Raw genomic sequence first — 20221 nt, 5'->3', positions numbered from 1 at the left:
GAGTTGAATACTTTAAGACCAAAAGGACTTAATGCAGAATTTAAAATTCAGCCCAATATGTATTAGCCCCTATAGGGATACACTTGTGAATCAGATGTGTATGGACTCCGGTTTGAAGTGTTGGGGCATAGTACATAATATAATTTGTTACGTTGCCTCAATTTTTAACCTGTACATTTTATGTTTTTAATTTTAGTGGTGTCTTCACAATGTATCATCAACCTGCGAAAAATGGGATGGAAACACATGGAGGATAAAAAGTTTTTTCTTCTCTCTTTATTTTCCCCCCTCCTTCTCATTATATATGTTTAATATTTTTTGTCAATTTTTATGTCATGATTGACAGCCAGCCGGTCACAATAATGTATACAATATAATAAAGTGAGCATATGAAAATTATATGTGTATGGTTAAATTTATTGAAATTATCCACTTTTATGGATTCTCTGTATGATGATGTTGTGGTCCGGAGGGGCTACACATCTGTGTGGAGACCCATTGACAATCGGAGACAGCCTGAATAAGGTGCCGTCCGGTATGTCAGAGTGGAAACAAAATACTGTGAAAATTAATGAGAATGACAGAAGTTGTAATAAATCGCCACAGTATCAAAAGTATCTAATTAATAGTGAATGAGCACTGAGAGGTGCGGTCCGTTGCCCTCGGCATGGTAGCCCCACTAAAGATGGCGCTTAACTGAAGACAAAACATCAGTGCGCAAGCGCAAGGGGAAGGGCACTGGAACATATTGTGATTGGCTGAGAGTCCGTGACAGAGAGGAGGGAGACTAAGACATGCGCAGTAGGCAAAGTAGAACGCCAGTAATGGTGAACACAGCGTCCTCCATGTGCATTTACCCAGGCGCAGCAGGGTAAGAAAAAACGATAATTATGTATATAAATATGAGATATGAATATGTCAACGTAATGAAACAGTATCTAATGCATTGGAAATGTAATTGTGAAGACACGTGATAAACAATAGCACCTTAGCACATTGCACTTTATGTATAGATCGCACTTTATGTATAAGGGAAGCACACTGAGCATTAATATTATTAAGGATGAATTGTAAACGAGTATGTAAATGAAAATCAAAGGCTGTATATGTAAATGGGGGTAGATTATACCTATATAAGCACAAAAGTAAGTCACACCCACTGCTTGAGAAAGGCTCATTGCGAGCCGAAACGTCGCACAAGAAAGATGTGGGCTTGAATAAACTGCACATTTTGCACTTTTGAAAAGGATTTGGAGTGCTGCCTTCTTTTCTTCAAACTTGTATGCTATTTGGGTTGATGTGTGGACCGTCATACCCAGGAGGCCGGGCACCCACTGGTGAGCATTGTGCTGTTCCAATTTTTTGTCTATATATATATATATATATATATATATATATATATATATATATATATATATATATATATATATATATATATATATATATATAATTATTATTTTTATTTTTAATGTCAGATATGTATTTTTGCACATTTTCGGTTGCTTGGTTATTATTTTATGAGGTGAAACTACACAACTGAGGTGGGAGTAGGTATGTTCTTTAATTTAGTTGTCCAATAATTCTGCACAAATAGGTATTCTCATAAGAAAGACAAAGCCTTACTATTACTTTCATAAATTCAGGTTCATTAACCTTTTAGCGTGACTGACAGCTCTGTAGATGTTCAATAATAAACTGAATCTTAAAAAATACAAATTGCTTAATAATTGTGCACGCAGTTTATACATGTTTATTTATAAGGCTTGACGATGAATGAAAATCTTTGATAGCAAGTCAGTAGGACACATGGCAAATCACTGACTGACACATCACAAACTACAGTTTGGCACAAACTTCTCATCCATCTTGAAATGCCAGTTTATAGATACTGTCATAAAAATACACTTTTGTACTGAAACTTTTTTTCTTCCACTATTTACATAGTCCAGCCATTAGACATTTATCTTGATAAAAGATATAGGTCCCTATTTATAAATACTGATGTTTTCTAGGCTAGTCTTAATAATGGGTGTGCAGGAATGAGATATGCTGAATTCAGTAACAAGTACACTCCACTTATTGCATCTTATCAGTGCTATGCACCTTACAAGAAATATTACTCTAGTCAATGACTGGGGTAACATTTTTGTTGTAAGAAACACTGCTAGGTTTGCTGAATTTTCCGGGTATGTGTAGTCAATCCTCATCTCTTCCCGGCTCCTGTTAGTTTTGCCCATTTTGGAAAACCTACTGCAAACTGACTTGAAAACGGTATAAGTCTCAAAATGTTTTGCTCAACTACATGTTAAAAAAAAAATTAAAGATTATTGATTACTCAAAGTTTTTTGGCAATAGCACTTTGTTGTATTGTTCCCAAAGAGTTGTATTGCCAAACCAGAACCTCTCTGGTGGTCAGTACATGTGTCAGACTTCAGAGTTCATTTTTACACTATATATGCGATTTTCCATATTTAATATATCCCGTATATGAAGTAATTTGGAGAAAAATGTCTTACTCTACAAATATCGGGTTAAGTAAATTTTGCTGTGCAAGTTATTGTGTAGACTTAAAGCATTATATTCTATTAATTTATTAAGCCTGCTCTGGAATGAGGTTATTCTCATGCAAATTAGACTTATAGCTACTTTTGTGCAATGTGCTAGCTCCTAAGATCTTAACACATGAGTAGTAATTTGCTAGAAAAAATACTTATTATGCAGTTTCAGCAATAGTTGCAGCAATGATCAGACTCATAATTTAAATAAATTGAAGCTCCAGAAGGAGCATTTCAATAAGTAAATCAATCTTAGCGCACTGTACCAGCAACCCATCAGCTTCACGACTGCTGGTTTATGGGAAGTCCAGGTCAATTGTCAGTTACTGTCCATCTCGCTAGATTAAGGATCTCTTCACTTTACTATTACCCTGCATTACCTCACTTAGAAAGTGACTGTTTCTTAAATTATTACATAGTTTATGCCACTGAAAAATTTAATTATGTCATCTGTTCTCAGAAGTAATTTTGTATAATACATTGTATTGGAATCATGCTGTAATTTAATGTCTTGGCCGAATGCCTCCTCGGAGTTTAGCTTGCCATTTTGAAAATTGCAAATATTAAAAGATCAGATTCTCCCAATTGCTGCTGAGTTTTAAGTAAAAGCTGGTTATCAATTGTAACCCAAGGATTAAGTTTAGGGAAATATGGCAAGTGCTTACGTCATAATCTCAATAGTGGATTAGAAAATGGGATTTCGATTTACAGAATGCCTGAAGACTGATCATCTAAGACCATTACATGTGAGATCCAGAACTCTCTATCAGACTCTAATACAACATGTTATTTTATCACTTGACAATAATGGTTTAATGAAGATTATTTTCCACTTTAGCTCACAAAAAAACCATTTCAGTCCTAAGGTAGGATTTCTATAGCTGATCAAGTTGAAGAATGAAGATGGTGAACTACAGTAGGAGGCCTAGTACTAACTACATTGCCAGTGTCTATCTTTACACAAAGTACTTAAAGATGCTGATGAAGTAGAAGTCATGTAAATAGTTACATTATTATGGCTAAAAAGGAGTAAAGTGATTGCTGAACTCAGTGATTGGCTGCAGTGGTCACATGAGCTGTATGCGGGAGTTGACCCCATCAGTCATTAAACCAACATTGGAGCAGCAGCAGAAAGGGATTGCTGGACCTGAGGAGGGGGAGTACTGTCCGTTTGTTGTTTTCAGCATATGAAACACAATGGGGAGAAGAAATATCATGGAAAACATCTTTAATGTTATTGTATAATGCCACCAACTGTTCCTGCCGTAAGCAGCTCCTACAGTGACTTCTCCACAAATTCACAGGTCTTCTAATGAAGAAATCTTGTCTCCTCTGAAGTTGAACTTTTCTATATATTATAAAACTTCACTCTCCAGTTAGAGAACTTATGTTTTCTCAGGTTGTTGTCACAATTAGGGGGTATACTTACCTATTTGTATTTATTACATGAGAATGCTAATACATAATCAATCCCATGTACGTTGATATGTTACATGTTTATTATTGGATATATTTAGGTTGATGAATATGGAAGCTCCTAAACAATAAAATTGCAACACCAAGAAGGAAAAGTTGTAGAATTCTGGAAATCACAGGATCAATAGATATGTTAATGATATACAAATGATGAAAAAAATGGAAACCAGTTTTTCAAAATATCTTGATTTATGCAGTATCAAGTATGAGCGCCATGTGCAGAAATACATGCACTTGCAGGAATTGGCTGCCATTGAAGGCACTGGTCCGAAATCATCAAGATCTGCTGCTATCAGCTCCCTTTGCAATAGCCGACCAATTATGTCCTAGATGTGCTCAATTTGAGACAACTCCAGAGACTCTGCAGGCAATGGGAGCATGTTTAGCCTATGTAAGCTCAAAGTAGCATGATCAACATACAGTCTTGCATTATTGTGTAGAAAAATGGCTCCTGGGACAGTTTGAAGAAACCACTAGTTCCACGATTGATCCATTCTGTACTGCAAATCAAATTGGACATCACCTACCAAGATTAAGACATCAAACAGTGTCTACACAAACCATCATAAGGTATTTGCATGACATTATTCTATGAGCCAGGCATACAACTGCAGATGTTTCATTGCTCGCTTTCAAAGGCTGTCATACAGCATTGAACGCAGCAATAATTTTGTTTTGCACACAATTAAGCTGAAGACCACGTGGTCACAACAGTCCTATTCCCATGATTATGTTGTAAGGTGGCATATTGCACGGTTGCTGGACCTATCTAGTCTTCATTCCAGGTTACACAAACAGCTCAATGTTACCCTGATTTGATCGTAAAACTAGTGCTACAGTAATTTTTCAAAAGTGTCCCAGGAGCTGATTTTCAATACAACAGCCCCAGTCCTAATGTTGCCCATGCTACTGTGAGCAGCCTTCACCGCTTTATTGTGGCCTGCAGCATCTCTGGACTTGTCTCCCATTGTGCATATCTAGGATGTCATTGGTCGACAATTGTAAAGGGAGCTGCCAACAGCGGATCTTGATGACTTGCTTATCCAAATATAATTAACATGGCAGAACAGTCCTCAGACAACCATAAATAACCTCACTTAATAGCAACCAAAACGTGTAAGTGAGTGTCTCACTGTGTGGTGCTCATACTCTCTACTGAATAAATCATGATGTTTTGAAAATTTTGTTTCCAATTCTTTTATCATTTGCATGTTGTTAACATGTCTATCAATCCTGTGATTTCTCTAGCTCCATAACTATTCCTTGTTGGTGTTGCAATTTTAATGTTGAGGATTGTATGTATATATGCGGTATATCTAATATATATATTTCTGATTGAAAAACACTTCACGTAGGAAAGCGTTTTTTAAAGTTTTCAACTTGTGATACTGACATATTAGTGACAAAATTAATATCCAAAACGTATTTAATAAAAGTAAAGATAAAGTGAACAACTCCTTGATGTGTTGTGATAAGGTCCTAACTGTAGTGCAACAGTTGGATTCAGGCCTGTATCCTCCTCCTTGGTCCCAGCAATCTATTTTACTTTGTACTTCCCCAATAGGTAAAGAGTAACAGTATATGATACAATATGCTTTCCAATTCTTGTGCTGAGAACTCTTGCCCGATATATATTTTTTCTTTTTCAGAGAATTATATTCAGAAAGCTGAGATTTATTTCCATAACAATAGTCTCATTAGTTTTACAGCCTGTACAAATCAAGCTATTGTTCTTGTTATTGCTCGGTTATTCATAGCTTTACATGTTATTAGACTTATCCAGCCTTCCTGTGTTAACCAAGGCCAGAAAATTACATGTTTTTCGTACTACAAACACATCTCATGGATATCGTTCAATAACATTCAGTCTCCTGGCTAATAGCAGATCTTATTTCAATAGGAAAGCAGTGAACTCATCAATACAATTTACTTATACAGTCCATTGCCACTATTGGGCAGTATGTATCAGGCACTGGCTGTATGAACACTGCCAGTTATGTTTGACTCTGAAACTCTGCCGTGTGTCAAAGAAAATCATACTTTGAAGGCCGCTTGGAACTGAGCCACCCTGGAGACTAGTCTGAAAGGCGGGTCCTTAGCGGCTTCTGCCTGCCTGCTGACCTGGAGAGTCAGATCTCTTCCTACATGCGCTTGTAGCCCGAGAGCTGTCAATCCAGGGCAGTGGGCTGGGTGAGCCCGCCGGGGATCCATCTGTCTGATTAGTCTACAGTGCGGTCTCGATCTTGTACTCAATGCAAGTGTATTGTGCGAAGCCGGAAACAGTGTAGTCGGGTTCTGGCCAGGAGTATGTATATTGCATGCCTGCAATTACATGACTACCGTTCCCAGCGATGACATTGGAGAATCATCACAGCGTACAGTTGATGCGCTATAAGCATTTACAAGTCTGCAGTCACATAGAGTGACTGCAGACTTTTCGTTTTTGACTGGACAGCATCTTTAACAAAAAAAATTCAGGCACATCAGATAATGCTCATTGAGTTAATCTTAAATGTAGCTCTTGTGTCATGTACCAATCCCAAAGGCCCTGTACTAGGCGTAACATAGGTTTGGTATCATAAAACACAAACCTGGCCCTGCTTCATCTACTTCTAGGTAAGATCCCAAATGACAGTGGGATAGTACATTACTTTTTGCGATACTGAAGACCACTTGAATGTCATTATAGGCCTCCTATATATAATAGTTATAATGTAAACATCAATTGTTGTATCTTTTAATACTGTAAACACAAATTATACATAGGAATGGCAGCATTATACAGATTTATCCTTGTGAGTGACTTTTTGCCGTGCCATGAATAAAAGGAGCAATATCACAGCTGGGGACAGGACAATCAAACTCACATGGTCGCTTCCATTTTTGCAATGCCAGTTTTTATCCAGTCCTTAAGCTGTCACTTCAGTCTTATGATCTATCTCCAATCTTAGCTTGTCTGCTCTCAACAGGTCTGCTGCCTGGCTGGTTTTGATAACATTTCTGTGCTGTATGAAGGCCATCCATTAAGCCTCCCCTACTAGGGCAGAAGTAAAAGTTAATGTATCTCAAAGGGGGCTCTTGAGGAGTTGAAAATCACTTTGCACACTGCCTAACCATGTAGAAATATGTCATAATGATAAACTAAACTTTTTGTTTTTCACTTTTTCTCGCTAACCTGAATTTCCAGGTTCATGGCACTCCCAGTTTGAGTCTTTCTCTATTTCTGAATTTATCCCTTAACTGCATATCTTAGAATGCAATTAATTGGTAGTCCACAATGGTCGTCTGCCCACTTGGTAAACTTCGTTCTATAACCTGCCCAGTACAGCATAACATAACATAGCTGTCTTCCCCCATGTCTTTGGCAGCTTAGCCCAGTTACTTGATGTAATGTCACTTATATGGAAGGAGTCAAGCGCAGTTGCTCTTGGTTTATAATACCAGTAATAATTTAATAATAATTTTTGTTTATATACAGTTATATGAAAAAGTTTGGGCACCCCTATTAATCTTAAGCTTAATGTTTTATAAAAAAAAATTTTTGCAACAGCTATTTCAGTTTCATATATCTAATAACTGTTGGACACAGTAATGTTTCTGCATTGAAATGAGGTTTATTGTACTAACAGAAAATGTGCAATCTGCATTCAAACAAAATTTGACAGGTGCATAAGTATGGGCACCTCACCAGAAAAGTGACATTAAAATTTAGTAGATCCTCCTTTTGCAAAAATAACAGCCTCTAGTCACTTCCTGTAGCTTTTAATGAGTTCCTGGTTCCTGGATGAAGTTATTTTTGACCATTCCTCTTTACAAAACAATTCCAGTTCAGTTAAGTTTGATGGTCGCCGAGCATGGACAGCCCTCTTCACAGATGTTCAATGATATTCAGGTCTGGGGACTGGGATGGCCATTCCAGAACAGTGTAATTGTTCCTCTGCATGAATGCCTGAGTAGATTTGGAGCGGTGTTTTGGATCATTGTCTTGCTGAAAGATCCATCCCCTGCGTAACTTTAACTTTGTCACTGATTCATGATCATTATTGTCAAGAATCTGCTAATACTGAGAGGAATCCATGCGTCCCTCAACTTTAACAAGATTCCCGATGCCGGCATTGGCCACACAGCCCCAAAGCATGATGGAACCTCCACCAAATTTTACTGTGGGTAGCAAGTGTTTTTCTTGGAATGCTGTGTTTTTTGGCCGCCATGCATAACGCCTTTTTGTATGACCAAACAACTCAATCTTGGTTTCATCAGTCCACAGGACCTTCTTCCAAAAAGAAATTGGCTTCTCCAAATGTGCTTTTGCATACCTCAGCCGATTCTGTTTGTGGCATGCTTGCCGAAACGGCTTCTTTCGCATCACTCTCCCATACAGCTTCTCCTTGTGCAAAGTGTGTTGTATAGTTGACCGATGCACAGTGACACCATCTGCAGCAAGCTGATGCTGCAGCTCTCTGGAGGTGGTCTGAGGATTGTCCTTGACTGATCTCACCATTCTTCTTCCCTGCCTTTCTGATGTTTTTCTTGGCCTGCCACTTCTGGCCTTAACAAGAACTGTACCTGTGTTCTTCCATTTCCTTACTATGTTCCTCACAGTGGAAATTGACAGGTTAAATCTCTGAGACAGCTTTTTGTATCCTTCCCCTGAACAACTATGTTGAATAATCTTTGTTTTCAGATTATTTGACAGTTGTTTTGAGGAGCCCATGATGCCACTCTTCAGAGGAGACTCAAACAGGAGAACAACCTGCAAGTGGCCACTTTAAGTAGCTTTTCTCATGATTGCATACACCTGGCTATGAAGTTCAAAGCTCAATGAGGTTAGAAAACCAAAAAAAGTGCTTTAGTAAGTCAGTAAAAAGTAGGTAGGAGTATTTAAAACACGAAATGATAAGGGTGCCCATACTTATGCACCTGTCAAATTTTGTTTGAATGCAGATTGCACATTTTCTGTTAGTACAATAAACCTCATTTCAAGGCAGAAACATTACTGTGTCCAACAGTTATTAGATATATGAAACTGAAATAGCTGTTTCAAAAAAAGCAATTTTTATAAAACATTAAGCTTAAGATTAATAGGGGTGCCCAAACTTTTTCATATAACTGTAGCGACAACATATTCCGCAGCACTTTACAATTAAGCGGGGACATGTACAGACAATAAATTCAATACAAGTTAAGACAATTTAAACAGTGATATTAGGGGTGAGGTCCCTGCTCGCAAGCTTACAATCTACAAGGAAATGGGGGGAGTATTCACATAAGCTGCGAACATCAGTGTGAACAAGCAAGGAAAATGTATTTGTTGGATGTTTGGCATGAGATCAGGCACATTAACAGGGAAGGGAGAAAAGGATCATTTGAACACTATCGGGATTGATGAACTCATTGATGATAATTTATATCTTAATATATACTTACCTTGTAATGTCTTCACATCCTGTTCTGTTCAGATGTGTCCGGATCCCAGAATTCCAAGCCGCGGAAGTTCACCGACCTCCATATTGGGACACCCAAGTGATGGGTGTCTCAATATGGAAGCTGCTGGTGGTACCAGCCTCTTGCGCGGTACCCCCAGCGGAACACCGTCGCACCACTCACTTACACTGTATACACCGTACGCACCACACACACACACTGTATATGCTGTACGCACCACACACACTGTATACATCATACACACCACACACACACTGTATTCACTGTATGCACCACACACACACTGTATACGGTGTACTCACCACACACACACTGTATACGCCGTAGCAGCCTCTTGCGCAGTACAACCAGCGGAACACCGTCGCAAACATGCCGCCGGGATCAGCTTATTGTTTCACTGACCGCCGCCATCTTTGTACAGGAGGATCGCATTCGCAGTTTTAATGTGACCACCGCTATCTGTCTGCACAAAGATGGTTATAAACATAAGGATGAATGACCTCGGGGAGATCAAAACATCCAACACCGCTGAGACACCATCACGTGTTTCTCAACGCAGTGATCCAGAACACTGCCCCCTGTCATGAATCCCAATGGCTAGGGATAGCAAGGGACAAGCAAAGTAATACAAAATATCGGACGAGCTCTAGGGTGATGGAACCTGGGCTGACCGCTGCCCTACGCCTGACAAACGCAACTAGAGATAGCCAGGGAGCGTGCCTACGTTGGTTCTAGACGCCACGCACCAGCCTAAGAGCTAACTAGTACTGCAGAGAAAATAAGACCTCACTTGCCTCCAGAGGAATGAACCCCAAAAGGTATAGTTGCCCCCCACATGTATTGACGGTGAAATGAGAGGAAGGCACACACATAGAGATGATATATATAGGTTCAGCAAAATGAGGCCCGCTGTAAACTAGAAAGCAGAACGATACAAAAGGGGTCTGAGCGGTCAGCAAAAAACCCTAATCAAAAAACCATCCTGAGATTACAAGAACCCATGTGCCAACTCATGGCACATGGGGAGAACCTCAGTCCACTAGAGCTACCAGCTAGCATAGAGACATAATAAGCAAGCTGGACAAAAAACCAAACAACTGAAAATCAGCACTTAGCTTATCCTGAAAGATCTGGGAGCAGGTAGGCAGGAACCAAACAGAGCACATCTGAATACATTGATAGCCGGCAAGGGAATGACAGAAAGGCCAGGTAAAATAGGAAACACCCAGCCTCTGATGGACAGGTAGAAACCAAAGGCCGCAACCCACCAAAGTCACCCAGTACCAGCAGTAACCACCAGAGGGAGCCCACAAACAGAATCCACAACAGCCCCCATCCCTTATGGGAAATATGCAAATGCATGTAGAAAAGCCGCGGAGACACCATCACGTGTTTCTCAACGCAAGCAATGAATAGCCAGGTCTTTCACTGGGAAGGAACAACCACGGGAAGGGCAGCATCCAATAAAGGAAAACCACCTATGCCAAAACATGGTATCCATCCACAGACAGCTGTTTCGAGATATTTGCCCCTCATCAGTGTGGAGTAGGAAACTGGCTATTAGGAGCTGTGCCTAGTGTTTATAGCCTTTTCACGCGTCGAGGGAGTCGGGTGAGTATTTTAATAACAGCGGCCGGGGGCACAGGGGGTGGGAGGGGGGAGGTTGCCGGGAAGTTTATTTTAACCACAATAAAAAAAAAAACAATGATTTTTCATTCCTTCTCCCGAGCAAACGATGCTGGAGAGAAGGGATGAATGGCGGCTTCAGCACCATGCTGGGGACAGCGCTTACTGTAGCGCTGTCTCCAGCACGGCACACGGACGGCACACGGACAGCATCCATGTGCGGTACATGTTTTACACGGACCCATTGACTTTAATGCTCCCAAGAACACTGACATGTCTCCGTGTTTTTCAAACGGACACACGGTCCGTGAAAACACGCTGACATGTGCAGAGACACATTGATTTTAATGTGTCTATGTGAGTCAGTGTCACCGGTACGTGAGGAAACTGACACCACACGTACCGGAGCCACTGACGTGTGAAACTGGCCTTAGGCTGAAATCCACATATGGCATTCTCGTTGGGAAAAAAAGTCCTGTTAAAAAGTGTGCTTTGCATGTTTTTAATAAGTCGATAACAGTTGGTGAAAAACTTACAGCACGTGAATGACTTCCCATGTTCTGTCCTCTTGTATACAGACTCATTTATTGGACTGGGTGACTTTAGTCTGCAAGTTGAACCAAAAAAGGACATTTCTATTTATTTCATGCAGACCATCAGTGAAAAATACTTGATATATTCATAGGCCCTAAGGCTATGTGCACACGTTGCGGATTAGGCTTAGGAATTTCTGCTGCGGATTCTGCCTCTCCTGGCAGAAAACGCACCTGCGTTTTTTTGTGCGGTTCTGCAGCGTTTTTTTGTGCGTTTTTGCTGTGGTTTTCTTGCGAATTTGCTGCGTTTTTTACCCCTGCGGTTTTCTATAATGGAATGGGTACAAAAACGCTGCAGATTCACAAAAAAGAAGTGACATGCTACTTCTTTTAAACCGCAGCGTTTCCGCTGCGGATTTTCCGCAAAGTGTGCATAGCATTTTTTTTTTCTCATTGATTTACATTGTACTGTAAATCAGTTGCGGATCTGCAGCGTTTCTGCACCTCAAAAAACGCTGCGGATCCGCAGAGAATCCGCAACGTGTGCACATACCCTTAGAGTACGATGTGCCAATGTTCTGTGTCTGTATGCTCTTATTCCAGAACTACAAAAGCATAATCGCTGATCATAGTGAATGCAGGTAGATGTTATAATAAGAAAAAAAAAAGAAACAAATATTTTCCAATAAATACATTTATTTATGTAAAATAAAACAGTAATAAAAGTACACATATTTGGTATCGCCGTGTCCATAATGACCCGACCTATAAAACTGTCCCACTAGTTAACCCCATCAGTGAACACAGTAAAAAAAACTAAATAAAAAGCGAGGCAAAAAAACAATACTTTATCATCATACTGCCGAACGAAAAGTGCAATAAAACGCAATCAAAAAGATAAAAGTAAATAAAAATGGTACCGCTGAAAACATAATCTTGTCCCGCAAAAAAACAAGCCATCACACAGCTCCATCAGCAGAAAAACAAAAAGTTATAGCTCTCAGAATGAAGCGTTGCAAAATATTTTTTTTCCTATAAAATAGTGTTTATTGTGTAAAAGTGTCAAAACATAAACAATATATAAATTGGGTATCGCTGTAATCATACTGACCCGCAGAATAAAGCTGCCTTATCAATTTTACTACATGTGGAACGGTATAAAAAAGCAGAAAACAAAAATCATTTACTGAATTGCTGGTTTTTGTTCATTCTGTCTCCCAAAAATCGGAATAGAAAGTGATAAAAAAAATGTAATGTGCCCAAAAGTGGTACCAATAAAAATGTCAGCTCATCCCGCAAAAAAGCAAGCCATAACATGACTCTGTCTGCCGAAATATGGAAAAATTATAACTCTCAAAATGTGGTGATGTTGTTTTTGCAATAAAAAGCGTCTTTTAGTGTGTGACAGCAGCCAAACATACAAACCCGATATAAATCTGGTATCACTGTAATCGCACCGACCTGAAGGATAAAGTCGCCTAATCACTTATACCACATGAGGAACGGCGTAAACAATCAATAAAACCAATTCTTCACATAGTTTTGTCTTTTTCATTCTGCCTCCCAAAGATTGCAGTAAGGCTCGGAGCACATTTATCCTGCGCTTCCATCGGGATTTCCGTTTAAATCTCTGAAATATATGATTCAGACTGAACCTCTGGCGGAAGATTCCCTATAATGAGGCAGAATGTAGTATTTGGGGCTAACACAATTTTGGTGTTAAAAATGTAAAGTACTCTTTCTTCAGTGCCAGTGGTATAAAATTATGTGACACACCTGTATTAATAATAATAATAATAATAATCTTTATAATAATAATAATCTTTATAATAATAATAATAATAATAATAATCTTTATTTTTATATAGCGCTAACATATTCCGCAGCGCTTTACAGTTTGAACACCTGTGGTGTCAATATAATCACTGCACCCCTAGATGAATTCATTGAGAGGTTTAGTTTGTAAAGTGGGGTCACTTATGGGGGTTCTGCTGTTCTTGCACCTCAAGGGCTCTGCCAATGTGACATGGCGCCCTCAAATCAATGCAGCAAAATCTTCACTGTAATATGGCGCTTCTTCTCTTGTGAGCTTTGTATTGTGCCTCAAAAGTAGTTATCGACCATATATGGGGTGTCTGTGAACTCAGTAGAAATTACAAAACAATTTTGGGGTCCATTTTCTCCTGTTACCCTTGTGAAAATACATAATTTGGAGCTAAAATAGATTTTTGTGGGAAAAATTTGATTTTTTTTTCACAGCTTAACAATATAAACTTCTTTGAAGCACCTGGGGGGGGGGGGGGGTGTTAAGGTGTTCAATACACACTTAGGTAAGTTCCCAAATGGGTCTATTTTCCAAAATGTTGTCAGTTGTGGGGAGTTTCCACTGTTTAGGCAAGTCAGGAGCTCTCCAAACCTGACATGGCATCTGCTAATTATTCCAGTAAATTTTACATTCAAAAAGTCAAATGGCGCTCCTCCCTTTCAAGCCCTGCCGTGCGTCCAAACAGTTGATTTCCTCCATATATTGGGTATCTGCTCACTCAGGAGAAATTGCACAACAAATTGTATGGAGCAATTTCTCCTTTTACCGTCATGAAAATGCAAAATTTGGAGCTAAAAAAGATTTATCTGAGAAAAATGTGTTTCTTTTTATTTTCACAGCTCTACGTTATAAACTTCTGTGACGCACCTGTGGGTTCAAGGTGTTCAATACACATTTAGATAAGTTCCTTAAGGGGTCTAATTTCCAAAATGGTGTCACTTGTTGGGGGTTTCCACTGTTTAGGAAAATCAGGCGCTCTCCAAACGTGACATGGCGTCCGCTAATTGTTTCAGCATATTTTACATTCAAAAAGTGAAATGATGCTCCTTCCCTTCCAAGCCGTGCCGTGCACCCAAACAGTAGATTTCTCCCACATATGGGGTATCGCCATGTTCAGGATAAATTACACAACAAATTGTATGGTCCATTTTTTCCTGTTACCTTTGCGAAAGTAAAAAAAAATAAAGGAACATTTTTGCGAAAGAAAAGTAAATGTTTATTTTTTCTTTCCACATTCCAAAAATTTCTGTGACGCACCTGAAGGGTTAATAAACTTTTAGAATGTGGTTTTGAGTACAATGAGGGGTGTAGTTTTTAGATTGGTGTCACATTTGTGTATTTTCTGTCATACAGGCCCCTCAAAGTCATTTCAAATGTGATGTGGTCCCTAAAAAAATGGTTTTGCAAATTTTGTTGTAAAAATAAGAAATTGCCGGTCAACTTTTAACCTTTATAACTTCCTAACAAAAAAAATTATGTTTCAACAATTGTGGTGATGTAAAGGTAAATGTTATTTATTAACTATTTTGTGTGATATGACTCTCTGATTTAAGGGCATAAAATTCAAAGTTTTAAAATTGCAAAATTTTCAAAATTTTTGCCAAATTTCCGTTTTTTCACAATTAAACACATTTCATATCAAAGACATTTTACCACTATCATAAAGTAGAATATTTCACGAGAAAACAGTCTCAGAATCAGTGGGCTCCATTGAAGCGTTCCAGAGTTATAACCCCATAATGTGACAGTGGTCAGAATTGTAAAAATTGGCCTGGTCAGGAAGGTGAAAACAGGCTTTGGGGCGAAGGGGTTAAAGGCAACCTGTCAGTTAATTCAAGCTGCCGTATCCATCACCAGCATAAATCAGAGAGTGACTCCATTATAGTGACTCCTGATACGTACACATAGAGAGCGACCTGTCAATTAAAGGAAGTGGGTGGGGAGAAACCACCAGAAATCTATCTGTATGTTAGACTAGTCCTCCTAGTTTCTTCATACCGATGTTTTAAACTATGTCTTTTCATTTCATAGTGAAACATACAGGTTTGTGATACTTACTGCTCATGGTTTGGGCAGGAAGCGTCGGCTGATATGTTTCCTTTAAGAATAATGATACTTACAGATATCATCTGTGATATGCATAAAAGGCAACAGTGGTCTCAGTCTATAGTAATGTTGTGTTTGTAACAACCAGTTTTCATACTGTTAGTCAGAAAGTAGCATAGCCAGCAAATGTGTCTTTTCTTTGAAATTTTTATAAATATGTCCCTTTTTTTAATACATCGCCAGCTGGATGTCTAAAAAAACAGGGCAAACATAATAACAGCAAAGCAATCAATCAGCTATTCTTTCCTACAGCAACATCTGTTTCAGGGAACAGAGGAATGAATATTCAATGTAAAGATATGGAAAATGCAAAAATGTAATAATGTTTTTATTTTTTTTGTCTCTCTTGTCAGGGCGTAAATGGAAGAGATGCTCCTTTAAAAGAGATAACAGTGAATAATGATCGTCGATTTGTGGCCATATTTAATGTGGTGAATACAACAAAGAGAGATGCTGGCAATTATCGTTGTATGATTCGTACAGAAGGAGGAGTTGGAGTTTCGAACTACGCTGAATTGGTTGTTAAAGGTACTCTACAATGTAATCTGTGTATAGTTAGCTCTTTGTATTTGTGTCAAGGTTATCGTGCTTGCTCTTTGAAACGTTTACCTTGGAGAAGATGTGAATTAAGTGCCTGAAATTTTCTTATGGGTATTTTAAAGTGATTTTTACCAAGCATTTTCTAGAAACAAATTATTATTAGATGCCTGTTCTCAGATATTTTCCTGCCATGACACATATATATATATATATATATATATATATATATATATATATATATATATATATATATATATATATATATATATATATATACATACATACTGATATAAATACCTATATACACATATGAATATCTATCTATCTATCTATCTATCTATCTATCTATCTATCTATCTATCTATCTATGTATGTGTATATATATATATATATATATATATATATATATATATATATACACTCACCGGCCACTTTATTAGGTACACCATGCTAGTAACGGGTTGGACCCCCTTTTGCCTTCAGAACTGCCTCAATTCTTCGTGGCATAGATTCAACAAGGTGCTGGAAGCATTCCTCAGAGATTTTGGTCCATATTGACATGATGGCATCACACAGTTGCCACAGATTTGTCGGCTGCACATCCCAAAGATGCTCCATACAAGGCAGGATGGATCCATGCTTTCATGTTGTTTACGCCAAATTCTGACCCTACCATCCGAATGTCGCAGCAGAAATCGAGACTCATCAGACCAAGCAACGTTTTTCCAATCTTCTACTGTCCAATTTCGATGAGCTTGTACAAATTGTAGCCTCAGTTTCCTGTTCTTAGCTGAAAGGAGTGGTACCCGGTGTGGTCTTCTGCTGCTGTAGCCCATCTGCCTCAAAGTTCGACGCACTGTGCGTTCAGAGATGCTCTTAGGCCTACCTTGGTTGTAACGGGTGGCGATTTGAGTCACTGTTGCCTTTCTATCAGCTCGAACCAGTCTGCCCATTCTCCTCTGACCTCTGGCATCAACAAGGCATTTCCGCCCACAGAACTGCCGCTCACTGGATTTTTTTTCTTTTTCGGACCATTCTCTGTAAACCCTAGAGATGGTTGTGCGTGAAAATCCCAGTAGATCAGCAGTTTCTGAAATACTCAGACCAGCCCTTCTGGCACCAACAACCATGCCACGTTCAAAGGCACTCAAATCACCTTTCTTCCCCATACTGATGCTCGGTTTGAACTGCAGGAGATTGTCTTGACCATGTCTACATGCCTAAATGCACTGAGTTGCCGCCATGTGATTGGCTGATTAGAAATTAAGTGTTAACAAGAAGTTGGACAGGTGTACCTAATAAAGTGGCCAGTGAGTGTATATATATATATATATATATATATATTAGATACATATATATCTATATACATACATGTATACTGTATATGTAGAGAGATATATCTATAGTGAGTACGGAAAGTATTCAGACCCCTTTACATTTTTCACTCTTTGTTTCATTGCAGCCATTTAGCCATTTGGTAAATTTGAACAATTTCTTTTCTTTCACATTAATGTACACTCTGCACCTCTTCTTGACTGAAAAAAAAAACATAGATGTTGAATTTTTTGCAAATTTAATAAACAGGAAAAATTGAAATATCACATGGTCATAAGTATTCAGACCCATTGCTCAGACACTCATATTTAAGTGACATGCTGTTCATTTCCTTGTGATCCTCCTTGAGATGGTTCTACTCCTTCAATGGAGGCCAGCTGTGTTTAATTAAACTGATAGGACTTGATTTGGAAAGACACACCTCTCTATATAAGACCTCACAGGTCACAGTGCATGTCAGACCAAATGAGAATCATGAGGTCAAAGAAACTGGCCAAAGAGCTCAGCGACAGGATTGTGGCAAGGCACAGATCTGGCCAAGGTTGCAACAGAATTTCTGCAGTACTCAAAGTTCCTAAGAGCACAGTGGCCTCCATAATCTTAAAATGGAAGAAGTTTGGGACCACCAGAAGTCTTCCTAGACCTGGCCGTCCAGCCAAACTGAGCAAACGTGGAAGAAGAGCCTTGGTGAGAGAGGTAAAGAAGAACCCCAAAATCACTGTGGCTTAGCTACAGAGATCCAGTAGGGAGATGGGAGAAAGTTCCACAAAATCAACTATCACTGCAGCCCTCTGCCCTTCGGGCCTTTATGGCAGAGTGACCTAACGGAAGCCTCTCCTCAGTGCAAGACATAGACTTTGCTAAAAAAACACATGAAGGACTCCTAGACTATGAGAAATAAGATTCTCTGGTCTGATGAGACAAAGTAATTCTAAGTGGTATGTGTGGAGAAAACCAGACACTGCTCATCACTTGCCCAATACAATCCCAACAGTGAAATGTGGTGGCAGCATCATGATATGGGGGTGTTTTTCAGCTGCAGGGACAGGATGACTGGTTGTCATTGAAGGACACATCAATGCGGCCAAGCCCAGAGATCTCCTGGATGAAAACCTCTTCCAGAGTGCTTTGGACCTCAGACTTGGCCGAAGGTTCACCTTCCAACAAGACAATGACCCTAAGCACACAGCTAAAATAACAAATGAGTGGCTTCAGATCAACTCTGTGACCATTCTTGACTGGCCCAGCCAGAGCCCTGAACTAAACCCAATTGAGCCTCTGGAGAGACCTGAAAATTGTTGTCCACCAATGTTCGCCATTCAACCTGACGGAACTGGAGAGGATCTGCAAGGAAGAATGGCAGAGGATCCCCAAATCCAGGTGTGAAAAACTATTTTCAGCATTCCCAAGAAGACTTAAGGCTGTACTAGCTCAAAAGGGTGCTTCTACTCAATACTGAGCAAAGGGTCTGAATACTTATGTCCATGTGATATTTTAGTTTTTCTTTTTTAATAAATTTGCAAAAAAAATCTGCATTTCAATTTTTTTTTCAGTCAAGATGAGAATTCATATAGATTTACCTTTTAGGAAAGAAGGAGCAAATAATACCACCTTAAGGTAATGACATATGGCTACCATAGAGACCAAGGCAATGTCACCATTCATTGACCATGCAGTGGTGACATACCAGCTCTACAATAGTGATCTGCAGAGTGTAATCATGCCATGTATACATCCTGTGAATACACTACAACTAAATCCTGTGACCCGTAGGTCAGGTCATAGGTCTACTTTCAGCCATGACACATCTATGAAGAGTTTACTGACTCTTAACTTTTCCAGGATCTATAAACTCTCTCCTTAGAAATGTCTAATCCTGCTCCCATATTTAACACGGACCTGCTGCAAAACTAGTGTGACACAAATTGTGTGCCCAAAAATAAATGGCAAACATATAGATCCCCACACTATAAGCGTGCTCCACTTTATTCCCCATACAGTAATAATACCCCTTTTTGTGCATCATATAGTAAGTGTCCGTCTTTGTCCCCCACACAATGCATCCCATCCCATCACAAAGTGACCATACTCCCTTAGATCCCCCCACATAGGAGCAATAGCTCCTTAGCGTCCCTCAGACCATAATGATTCCCCTTTAGTGCCCCCCACACAGTGGGGATGTCTTCTTAGTGTTCCTATAAAGTTAGATTTAGTGCCATAAAGAAGCAATCCCATGAATATTAAATCTGTGTATATATGTATGGTGTATATTGTATGTATGTTAATATACTCACCCAACACCTATTTCTCTGGGATTCAGCACCCTTCTGCTCCTCTTCTCAGTGAAGTCACTGCAGTTCACACTGTCCTGCTCACTCTGTGCTCTGCGTGTGATCTGTAAATGTCTTCTATAGTGTAAGCCTGTGGGGCCTAGTACTGACGCTGCACAGGCTTAAATTGTTATAGACACTTCTGGGTCTTGTAGAGCGCAGTATGGCCCAGGGAGTCTGCCGAGTGGTGATGTCACTCAGAAGAGGAGCATAGCGCTGGAATCTGAACAAAGTGGTGGTAGGTGAGTATATTAACATGCACACACTACACATCATACATACAGTATATACACAGTGTTAATGAAAAATTTGTGGGATTGCTTCTTTAATCACATGAATGGTGTCCCTTTTGTGTTTTCCTCATAAATAATTAATACTAACATAGTCCTGTTATGATTATAAATGAATCAGATGGGGCTGTAGACCTCTTTCACAGCCCTCCTTCATCCT

At 39.3% G+C, this 20221-nt stretch overlaps 1 protein-coding gene across 5 annotated transcripts in view; it reads left to right on the top strand.

Moving 5' to 3' along the window:
- Positions 1–20221, top strand: part of PTPRM (protein tyrosine phosphatase receptor type M) — a 995903-nt gene that overhangs the window by 379610 nt on the left and 596072 nt on the right. For all 5 annotated transcript variants that reach the window (XM_077270222.1, XM_077270225.1, XM_077270224.1 and 2 more), the window contains exon 6: positions 15920–16094. In XM_077270222.1, the coding sequence (XP_077126337.1) occupies positions 15920–16094 (175 nt within the window). The remainder of the gene's footprint in view (positions 1–15919; positions 16095–20221) is intronic.

The sequence above is a fragment of the Ranitomeya variabilis genome, chromosome 6 (genome assembly GCF_051348905.1).
Source record: "Ranitomeya variabilis isolate aRanVar5 chromosome 6, aRanVar5.hap1, whole genome shotgun sequence".
Classification (NCBI taxonomy): Eukaryota; Metazoa; Chordata; class Amphibia; order Anura; family Dendrobatidae; genus Ranitomeya; species Ranitomeya variabilis.
This window is presented reverse-complemented; position numbering and strand designations above follow the sequence as displayed.